We start from the raw sequence: 12,105 nt of genomic DNA on the forward strand, positions 1-12,105 counted from the left end.
GTAAATCATTACCTTCCTTACAGACAGCTGCAATTCCTCAGTCATCTTTAGGACAGGGGATCTGACACAGGTTAAAAAGCGGACACTGACTTGCTGTGACGTCATTGACCTTGCCCCTGTGTATAAATCAACCAATCCACACAGAGCATTTCTGCAAGCAAGTCTGCCAAGCTGTCCCACACGGTCTGCTTGTTTAGTTAGAGAAGCCCCTCCCTGCTAACATAGCAACATGCTGCAAAGGAGTGAAATAGAGCATGATGGATATATTTAGTTAGGTTTAAAAACTCTGTCTATTTCATGCATATTATTCTGCTCTGTAATACACAGTATTTGGTATATATTAAAGTCAGATAGTGGCTTTACTTGCTCTTTAATTCCCATCTTATATGTCAAGTTAGTTATACAGCCTCAAAATCTAACATACTAGTTGATGCGATAAAATAAAAATTCACCGATTATATATTATACTGGTAGTGGACAAAAATAGAAAGCAAATATAAAGTCACTTAAAAGAGCATTGGGAAGCCACGTGCGTCCTGTATGTGCCATGGCATTCAGTCAACCAATGTCTACAATTGTGCAAAGGGGATTCAGTAAAATTCTTCCACACTTCCATAATCAAGTCAAACAATTGATGCCTAGTTGATGTCTCAAGTGTTCCGGGAAAATTCTATAATTGCATGTTTAGGTTCAGATTTGGTGTATAAGAAGGCTATTATATATGGATAACATGAGGATAATTACTCATCAAACCATGCTCTTTGAAAGACACCCCTCCTGTCAGAAAACAACTGCTGCAACCTGTGGGGAAGATCGCTCAGTACCACTAAATAATGATTAGCATTCGCCTTACCTTCTAAGGAAAGGACTACATTCAAACCATGCCAGGAAAATGTGCCCTACATTACAGACCCAGTAGAACCATTCACTGTAGGAAACAATTACTCAGGACTGGAGAGTTCTTTAGGTTGGAGACCCTCTTGCACTCATTCATTTGTTTGTCAAGAAAGGATGATTCATATAAGCACTTTCTTCCACTGCTGTTAGTCCACCTGCCTGTGTACGCTTTGGTGTACGCTTTGCACCACTAACATGAATTGCCGGGTGTTATGAGCTGTTCTCTGCAATGCAACCCAACTATAACTGTTCTGTGGAGTTCATTAGAACATTTTTTACTAAGCAGGCTGCAGGTTGGAATTTGCAGCCAATCGATCCGCAGTTGCTCAACTGTTTTGAACTTTAAGTTAATGCACAGATATGATGATCCTGAAGTATGCGATTCTGCCTACTGTTGCTCTTGGCTATTGGTATTGGTGATCATGCGGAGCAGGTTTGCTTTGTGTGGGGCCAGGTATTTCTATTTTTCTGGCTGGTGGAAAAATAATTTCCTTGTTCACACAGAAAAGATAGGATCTATACACCAATTATTACTATTATCGAAGATTTGTAAGGCGCTACATTGATCCGCAGTGCCGTACAGCAGGAAAAACATTACATACATAAAATAGGGACATACCATGGTAGACCAAATAAATGCAGATATGAAAGCATAGTGTATGAAGGACCCCACTGATTAGAGAGTTTATATTCTAAGTGGAAGAGAGCACAGCTGTAACAAGAGGAGCCAATGAGGTTCAGAGTGAAGATTGGGAGAGTTGTGAGGGTGCATTAATGTGAATAGTATTATCAGGGTAAGGTCACCTCTAAAAAAGAGATGAGTTTTCAAAGAGAATCTAAAGATTTGAAGGCTGCAGGAGAGCCTGATTGAGCGTCGTAGGAAATTCCATAAGTGGTGAGCAGCACGGGAGAAGTTTTGTAGGCGGGAGTGAGAGGTGGTTACCAGAGACGAGACAAGGCGCAGGTCAGAGGTAGATCTAAGACGGCGGGAGGGAGAGGGAAGGACACAGGGAGCCAGTGTAGGGATTTGCAAACTGGTGCAGCAGATGTGGAGCTGTGAGAGAGGAAGATCAGTCTTGCAGTAGCATTTAAGATGGATTGAAGCGTGGATATATGGGTGTCAGGAATGCCGGCTAGCTGGAGGTTGCATGAGTAACATTGATTATCTCATTACAATGGCACCTGTCAAAGAGTGGGACATATTAGGCAGCAAGTGAACAGTCAGTTCTTCAAGTTGATGTGTTGGAACCGTAAAAATGGACAAGCGTAAGGATCTGAGAGACTTTGACAAGGGCCAAATTGTGATGGCTGTACGACTGGTTAAGGCATCTCCAAAACGGCAGGTCCTGTGTTATCGGTGCGCAGTGGTTAGTACTAGGGATGTGCACCGGCGACTTTTGAGGTCTCGTGTTTTGGATCCGGATTTTCATTATTTTTGGGGTTCGGATTTGTCTCGCAAAACACTTGACGAAAGGTCTCGGTTCGGATTTAAGGTTTTGGATTCGGATTTTTTTTGGAAAAAACATAAAAAGTTTAAAAATCAAGTTTTTGGGCTTATTTTCACTCCTATGCTATTAGTAACCTCAATAACATTCAATAACAAGCATTTCCACTAATTTACAGTGTATTCTGAACACCTCACAATATAGTTATTAGTCCAAAACGTTGCAACGAGGTATCTTTCTGGACTGTGTAGAGGAGTGGGTCACCACAATATATATTAAAAACCCTGAACTTGTATGATTCGCACCAATAAATGTACCTGGACTGCGTAGAGGAGTGGGTCACCACAATATATATTAAAAACCCTGAACTTGTATGATTCGCACCAATAAATGTACCTGGACTGCGTAGAGGAGTGGGTCACCACAATATATATTAAAAACCCTGAACTTTTATGATTCGCACCAATAAATGTATCTGGACTGCGTAGAGGAGTGGGCACTGGGCACCACAATAAAATATATAAAAAACCTTCAACAGGTCTGCATTACACTGCACATACGGCTGCTCCTGCATCCTCTCCATCATATACATGTTGGAGTTTTAGCGTGTGACAACCTCTTGTTTTTGATAATGTCAGTGCATTTTGAATATTTTTCAATTTGCCCCACACCACTGAATGTACTTTATCTATGATACGCATCTATCTATCTTGACTGCGTAGTGTGGTGGCCCCGGTACACAATTTGGTACCGAGGCCACAATATAATTAAAAAATTGGGCATCAACTGTCACCGTTGTTTAATATCTGATACACCTAAATATGGACTGCACAGTATTTTATAAAAACTTGGGAATAATGGGGAAATAACTATGCCCTTAGAAGCACAGAGCACAGGACACAGCACCACTGGACTGAACAGGACACGGCACAGGACCCAGCAGCACTACGGAACTTAGCAGGACAGAGCACAGGACACAGCACCACTGGACTGATACTGCAGAACACAGCACAGCACAGCACAGCACAGAACTAAACAGCACAGCACGAGATCTACCAGGACAGAGGACCACCTAACACACCCTCCCTCTACCCTGATCAATGCCCGAGTGAAGATGGCGGCGACTAGCGGGGAATTTATAGGATCCGAGTATCGCGAGATCCGACAACGGGATTATGAGTCAGAGCCTCAGTTTCAGATTTGAATTTGGCGCCAATACCCGGATCTGTCTCGGATCCGACTCGGATCGGCAACGTTCGGGTGGGCTCGGATTTCAGAAATCCGAGCGCGCTCATCCCTAGTTAGTACCTACCAAAAGTGGTCCAAGGAAGGACAACTGGTGTACCAGCAACAGGGTCATAATGCCCAAGGCTCATTGATGCCTGTGGAGAGCGAAGGCTAGCCCATCTGGTCCAATCCCACCGAATAGTTACTATAGTACAAATTGTTAAAAAAAGTAAATGCTGGCTAAGAAAGGGGTCAGAACACTGCGCAGCCGCAGACCTGCAATGTGCCCATGCTGACCCCTGTCCTTCACCGAAAGTACCTACAATGGGCATGTGAGCGCCAGAACTGAATCATGGAGCAATGGAAGAAGGTGGCCTCGTCTGCTGAATCACGTTTTCTTTTACATCATGTGGACAGCCATGTGTATGTGCTTCTTTTCCCTGGGAAAGAGATGGCACCAGGATGCACTATGGGAAGAAGGCAAGCCATTCAGAATCAGTGTGATACTCTGGGAAACCTTGGGTCCTGGCATTCATGTGGATTTTACTTTGACACGAACCAGCTACCTAAACATTGTTGCAGACCAAGTATACTCTGTCATGACAATGGTGTTCCCTGATGGTAGTGACCTCTTTCAGAAGGATAATGCATCCTGCCACACTGCAAAAATTGTTGGAGGAACATGACAAGGATTTGTTGGAGGAACATGACAAAGAGTTCAAGGTGTTTACATGGCCTCCAACTTCCACAGATCTCAATCCAATCTGTGGGATGTGCCTGAAAGACAAATTGAGCCACGGAGGCCCCACCTCGAAACTTATAGGATCTGCTGCCAATGTCTTGGTGCCATGTTCCACAGGACACCTTCATAGATCTAGTAGTCCATGTCTTGACGTGTCACAGCTGTTTTGGCAGCATGAGTGGGACCTACACAATATTAGGCAGGGAGTTTTAATGTTGCGGTTCATCGGTGTGTGTGTGTGTGTGTGTGTAATATATATATATTTATTAAGGATGAGCGGGCTCGGATTACCGAAATCCGAGCCCACCCGAACAGTGCGGATCCGACGGGAGCGAGCACTGTTCGGGTATTTCCGGCCGCCAAACGAATCCAAAACGAGGCTATGACATCCAAGTCTCGCGACGGCTCTCACGAGACTCGGATGTCATAAATGCACCGCTCGCGGCCGCCATCTTCATTCTCCCTGCGATCACTGTCGAGGGAGGTTGATATCCTGTGCTCTGTTATTATACTAATTTACTATAGTCAAGTGGTCTTTTGTCCAGTGCTCTGTCCTGCTGAGTCCAGTAGTAATTTGTCCAGTGCTCTGTCCTGCTGATTCCAGTGGTGCTTTGGCCAGTGTCTGTCCTGCTGAGTCCAGTTGTGCTTTTCTCCTGAGTTTTTTTGGGCTAAGTCCATAGTAATTTTATAATTATAATAAAATCTTCTAAAAATTAAAAAAATATATAAAAAAATAATTTAAAAAGTATAAAAAATATTCTAGAGCAATATATTCCTGCAGTCCCAAAAAATAGGAACTGCAATCTATATTACTACGTTTACTCTTTCAGCAGTCCAAAAAATAGGAACTGCAATCTATATTTCTACATTCACTGTTTCTGCAGTCCAAAAAATAGGAACTGCAATCTATATTTATACGTTCACTGTTTCTGCAGTCCAAAAAATAGGAACTGCAATCTATATTACTACGTTTACTCTTTCAGCAGTCCAAAAAATAGGAACTGCAATCTATATTTCTACGTTCACTGTTTCTGCAGTCCAAAAAATAGGAACTGCAATCTATATTTATACGTTCACTGTTTCTGCAGTCCATAAAATAGGAACTGCAATCTATATTACTACGTTCACTGTTTCTGCAGTCCAAAAAATAGGAACTGCAATCTATATTTATATGTTCACTGTTTCTGCAGTCCAAAAAATAGGAACTGAAATCAATATTACTACGTTCAGCAGTCCCAAAGTGTGTGTGGTTTAGGGGTACGCTCTCTTGTGCTGCATATAATGGAGTACAAAAATTTGGAGGATAAAGTAGGGAAAGATCAAGACTCACTTCCTCCTAATGCTGAAGCTGCTGCCACTAGTCATGACATAGACGATGAAATGCCATCAACGTTGTCTGCCAAGGGCGATGCCCAATCTTCAACACCTGTGGCTGCGAGGAAAAAGCTCAGTTTTCCTAAAAGACCCGCTGGCGGGGATGCTGAGAACATCTGGTCCGGACTGAAGGACCTGCCAACCATTGCAGACATGTCTACTGTCGCTGCATTGGATGCTGTCACAATTGAAAAAATGGTGGAGGATTACTTTGCTGACACCATCCAAGTAGACATGTCAGACAGTCCATATTCTTACTGCCCGGAAAAAAAGCCAGTTTGGAAGCCCCTGTACAAACTGGCTCTATTTTACCTGAGTTGTCCCCCCTCCAGTGTGTACTTGGAAAGAGTTTTTAGTGCAGCGGGGAACCTGGTCAGTGAGCGGCGAAGGAGGTTGCTTCCGCAAAACGTTGAAAAAATGATGTTCATAAAAATGAATTATCAATACCTCAATCAAGAACAGCACGGCCCTCCAGAGACTACAGAGGGACCTGTGGTTGAGGAGTCCAGCGGGGACGAATTGATAATGTGTGAGGATGAGGAAGTACACACTGAAGGGGGCGAGGAATCAGAGGATGAGGACGACATCTTGCCTCAGTAGAGCCAGTTTAGTTTGTACAGGGAGAGATGAACAGCTTTTTTTGTGTGGGGGCCCAAACAAACCAATCATTTCAGCCACAGTAGTTTGGTAGGCCCTGTCGCTGAAATGATTGGTTTGTTAAAGTGTGCATGTCCTATTTCAACAACATCAGGGTGGGAGGGCCCAAGGACAATTCCATCTTGCAACTCTTTTTTTGGCATTATGTGACCGTCCAACAGTCGTTTGCCATGAGCACGAAGAACGACAGTAGTCATCCTATGGCAAAGCGGATAACTGCGGCCTTAACAGCTATGTTGGTGTTAGACGTGCATCCGTGTGTCCGCCATCTGTGCAATGGAATTTAGACCAGTTGAAGGAGGTATTGTGGCCCCGGTACCAAATTGGGTACCGGGGCCACTCCACTACGCAGTCCAGAAATCTTAGTATCAGATATTAAACTACGTTTACTGTTCCTGCTACATCAAAAAAGCATGAACATGACCTGCCATCAACAAAAACAAGAGGTAGTGACGCGCTTGAACTCCACCCTCTATATGCTGCAGAGGATGGAGGAGCAGCAAAAGGCCATTCAAGCCTACACAGCCACCTACGATGGGCCACGTGTTTGTGCTGCCGACTTGTGTCGCTTTGCTTAGACATCCAGCTACCTCGGTGCAACCTTTTGGACTAAAAACAATATTGTGAGGTGTGAGGTGTTCAGAATAGACTGGAAATTAATGGAAATGAATGTTATTGAGGTTAATAATAGTGTAGGAGTGAAAAAAAAACAACGAAATATGGATTTTAGCACTTTTTATGATTTTTTAAAAATAAATCAGAACCCAAAACCCAAAATCGTGCCCGGTGCACACCCTTTATATATATATATATATATATATATATATGTGTGTGTGTGTGTGTGTGTGTGTGTCTATGGACACATAAAAAAAACCTGTGATTGTTAGAAGTGAGTTTTGTGAAATAGATTTATCCTATTTTATTGATCAGTTAGTCTGTGTACTGATTTGTTTTACCATCTTATTGCATGAAAATGTTACAGAAAGTAACACTGCACAATGAACTGTATCCATGATAATGAAAACTATCGATTCAATAGGAACTCATGACAGCACTTGCTGCCCATTCCACAATTATGCCATTAAATCCTAGCAAATTGATAGGCTGGAAAACATCTGCCTCCACAGTGAGCTGGTGACAAGCACACCAAGGTAAAACATGCTTCGATATGAGGATGATTTCAAATGTACAAGTCATTTTTATTCTCCCTTACCAGAAGACTCAATGCCACATAGGACAACAGCTTTAATTTCGGTTCTGTTTCATGAAGGACTGTCCTTTTACTGTAAGAAATCTGTTTCCTCATTCCTCATAACAAAGTTGACAAATAGTTCCTGTCAGCATCTGACATGGAAAACACAAATGCTCACAAGGACAGCAGTCTACATCCCCTTGTTCTTAACATGATATATTATGTGCACAGCTGCCTGAGCTCTTTGCAGGGGAACGTAGGTATAGTTGAGAGTAATCATACAGTTCCAGATGAAGTGAATGTGAATGTACAGTACAAGAAACCTTAACACTAGACTATTACTACATTAAAGATTTTTTACTAAGCTGACTTTCCCGGGGGCTGCTACGTACAGATGATTTTTTTCTGGGTCTCTGCCATTACCGTAATACAGATCTGTTAAATACATTTCATTCACCAGCTTTAAATAGCAGTTAAGAGGTGTATGGGCTGGAGAACCAATCACAATCTTGGTTTTCAGGAGGGCTGTAGGAAGAACTGGCCTTGTAAGGGGCATCTTAATAAAATCCTTTACTAGGTGGTAGTGCAGCTTTAATACTTTTAAGTCTACATTAAATACCTTGGTTAAAACACAAGTGGAAGGAAGGGGTTCTAAATGTTGTAGATGGTTGGGGAGGAGGGGGGGGGGCTCTTGCTGAACTACTGGTAAGGTAGAGGTAGTTCATTGGTAAAAAGAAAATAATTTAAATAATGATTAAAGAGTAGAGTACAGTGTTCTTTTGTTTGGCCATAAGAAATATGGTTATAATGCTATTCCTATTGGTATAAATAATGTCACAATATCTATAAATGGATATAAACCCGCATAAAGACTGCTAAGTTCAAAATAATTAACTTTAAGAAAGAGATCACTCATACTAAGTATTGGTGGTGTAGAGCAGAGGTTTGCAGCCTGTGTCAGGACCCCAAGTAGGGGCCCAGAATCTGTTCTGGGGTCATCTAATTGTCAACAATGCAGTGTATTCTATTTGAAATTGCCTAATTTGCGACCCCAGAACCGTGACAGACTGATAGTTGATGTTCTAACAACAGTACGCTTGATCACCCCAGGCTCAGAGTACTCTGTATGTCATTTCAGAGCGTTCCAAGAATTGAAGTGTAGGGGCAAGAAGTGCTGATTACTATAATGATGTGTAGGTGGACAGAGTACCAAAGCAGGCATCTATTCACACACATATCCACGGAACTGATCAGAATCTTGATTCCAATTTCTATTACAAGTTGCTCAGTCTATCATATTTGTGCCTCTTAAAAGCCTTCCAAAAAGTGTTTCTATCCCAATAAGCAAAAAAGCAAGTAAAGCCACTATGTGACATCGATGTATAACAAGTTGCAATGAAAAGATGGAGTTATTTCCCAAAGTGAGCCAGCAGAAGTGTAAATGACAGGTACATTGACCTGCTCTGCAGAAATGCCTTGTGTGGATTGGTAAATTCATGCCAAGGGATAAAACCAATGATGTCTCAGGAGCTGTAATTTCAGATTTTTTGAACTGTGTCAAATCCCATTAGGATACTACCTTAAAGATGTGGCATATTGGTTTAGCTATTTGTAATGGAGCAGGGAGGTAATACCCTATAAAACTTTATTTTTAATATAGCAGCAGTTGCACAGAACAATATACATTTACCCTTCTATTTTGGGGTTTAGTGGTTCTTTAACGGAACTCGGTCTACATACTATGAACTCTTACCCTCCAGGACGCCTCCTCTGCTCATTAGGCCTTCCATCGTCTGTTGCAGACAGTCTGAGGGCACCCAGGGGCTGATGTGGAGGTTGTTGCTGTGGGTGCTGTAGAGTTGTTGGTTGGGGCTGTATAGGCTGCTGCTGCTGTTGTTGTTGTTGCTGCTGCTGCTGCTGCAGGAGGTGGTGGTGTGTTATTGCCAGCACAGGCGCTGGGTAATGGTGCAGCTGCTTGGGACTTCCAACACTAATAGGTGTAGTCTTGATCTCTGGGAGTCCAGGGGCTGCTGGTCGCTGGATGACAGGAGCCAGGGACACATCTTTGTTTATAACAGGTGGGATTACAACAGGTGGTTGATGATGAACAACAGGAGGTGACAAAGATGTTTGGAGTATGGGTTGAGGAGTGCTGGGTACCACAGGGAGGGGGATGACAGCCACTGGAGTTGGTAGGGGAGGAGGTGGAGGTGGAGGTGGAGCAGGCACTGGTGGAGAAGCAGCATCAGGAGGGGCCTGGTTTACAGATTCTTCTATTCGAGCAATGCTTTTCTTCTCTTCCTCCTCTTCCTCTTCTTCTTCGTCTTCTTCTTCCTCTTCCTCCTGTTCCAGCAAAATCTTATCATTTTCCTCTGTAATTAAAGGGGGGAAAAAAAAAAAAAAGATTGTATGAGATCAAAGTTATGTCTTATATGTTACTTCTAATCTACAGAATGTCTCCTACTTGATCTTCTAGCACTGCCAAACATGTACGCAGCAATTCATTGTATAGTCTATTTTGTTCTACAAGCAAAACACTGGTTTCATTATCATCTGCTCCAGTCATTTTGAGGTGAGCCCACAAAAGGATTGTGTATCAGAGAATAAAATCAACACTGCAAGGACATTTAGAAGCTTTCAAATACATTATATTCAAGGCAAATCAATAATAAGCTAAGAAATGAACATTTATATCCTGAAATGATAGTCATTATTGTTTGTGCTAACTCACAGTTGAAAAAAAGGCTTAATGTAAAGGGGTTGTCCCCATGTATCAGTGCACTACAGGCAGCCAACCAGTGCTGACAATACAAGAGATGTCATTTGAGGTCAAAAATCTCTTGTGCGAAGTGGCCAGAGACTGAGCCGTGGCAGAGATCCCTGTCATTCTGCTAGTTGGGGTGCTTACAGTTAAAATCGATAGTATGTGTGAACTTCTCTTTTAACAAACAAGTTAACCAGAATCTCTTTGCAGCTGTTATTGAATTCCATTTTTTACATCAACACAAACATTGTCTTATATGATTCACTTAGAGAAATCTAAATAAAATACCGTAAACTTGAACCATTGGCTTAATTGGGTAAACCAAGATAAATGGTATTATTTAAAACAGTGGCTTGCCAATATTTTTGACCAGGCCTCACGTACTCATTACCAGCAATAAAGCCTCTATTAAAAAAATAAAATAATCATAAATACATTCATTGAAGTGTGCACAAATGTCTTTTGTTTTGGCCCATATACTAGTTTGCATTGCATTCATAATGCTAATGCTTTATGGGTGCAATGCAGACTATTAAATAGAAATGCTAAAACTACTGAATAGAAAACAATGATATCTGAATATACACATAATACAGACAGCCTCAATGACGCCCCAGTTTCAATTAAAATAATAGGATGCATTCTCATGACTACCGTTGGTCCAACCTTTTAAATAGCTGTCTCCGTTGCATTTTGGGTGATGCTTGTTTTCAGATGTCAAAAAAATCCTATTTTTATATTTATTTTTATGATGCTGCTCCTGCTCTGATTTATAGAACCTGCAGCAGTTACTGTTGCTAGCTCAGTCTATGAAGAGTTTTAGATAACAACTATAAGCTATTCACAGACAGCAGACTATTATACCCCTTTCACACAGAGTCATGGACCCGGTCAATAACCCAGGTCATGTGTCTGTGTGAATGGGGCTACCTGGGTCATGCGACCCTGGTCACGACCAGGGTTATTCCCGGGTTGAAGCTGGATACGTTGCTGCCTGAAAGGTCTTCCCGGGTTATTTGACCCAGGTTCAGTTAAAAGCAGCTGACTGGCTCAACTTGAAAATGCAGAGCAGACAAGTCCAGTGTGAAAGGCGGCGACCCGGGATATAAACGGGACCTAAGTGCAGTGTGGATGGTTGAAACACTGGTTGAAACTGTGTTCATTATCCCATGTCTGACCCAGGATTTTGGTGAGAAAGGGGTATAATAGAGGTGCATTCTAAACATAAAAAACATTCTAGTGAATGCAATCACAACATTTAATCACATTTAAGGGGATGTCCACTTTTAGACACCCCCTGCAATATATTCTGTCATCCATGTGTTAAGCAAGGTGATCCTCCCTCAAATCCAATCTCACAAAAACTAACTCTGCTGGAAGAGTCAATTGGGGGAATTCAATTCTGCGCAAGGTACCGCCGGACATCACCTCAATGTGCGGCTGCACACACTACCAGGAACAATGGTAGAAGAGGCTCTGCTCTTTTTTGTTTGCAACTTTGTTAGGTGAGAGCAAAATGAGCAGAGATTTAAGGTCGGTCTCTGCAGTGGACTCTCGGGATGGGACGTTCCGGCAGGCACTTCACTCAGAATTGAATTCCCACCCATTATGTCCAAAATTCTTCTATAAAGCTGGACTGGAGCACTGGACAGATATTATGTTGATAAGGGAGAAGGGTGGAGTAGTTTTGGAGGACCTCTCTCTTTCCTACATGGAGGGGGTAAGATTTTAACAAACGTGCCAATGTAATAATATGGTGTTCTAGATACAGTATTTTGCTAACCTTTTAAGAACACCGAAACCTGAA

The 12,105-nt window shown here is 42.2% G+C and overlaps 1 protein-coding gene across 2 annotated transcripts in view; it reads right to left on the reverse strand.

The window, feature by feature from the left end:
* The window catches only part of MNT (MAX network transcriptional repressor), a 73,682-nt gene that overhangs the window by 33,744 nt on the left and 27,833 nt on the right, over positions 1 to 12,105 (reverse strand). For both annotated transcript variants that reach the window (XM_075196762.1, XM_075196761.1), the window contains exon 2: positions 9,288 to 9,906. In XM_075196762.1, coding sequence (XP_075052863.1) covers positions 9,288 to 9,906 — 619 coding nt within the window. The remainder of the gene's footprint in view (positions 1 to 9,287; positions 9,907 to 12,105) is intronic.

Source organism: Mixophyes fleayi, chromosome 2 (assembly GCF_038048845.1).
Source record: "Mixophyes fleayi isolate aMixFle1 chromosome 2, aMixFle1.hap1, whole genome shotgun sequence".
In the NCBI taxonomy this organism is placed as follows: Eukaryota; Metazoa; Chordata; class Amphibia; order Anura; family Limnodynastidae; genus Mixophyes; species Mixophyes fleayi.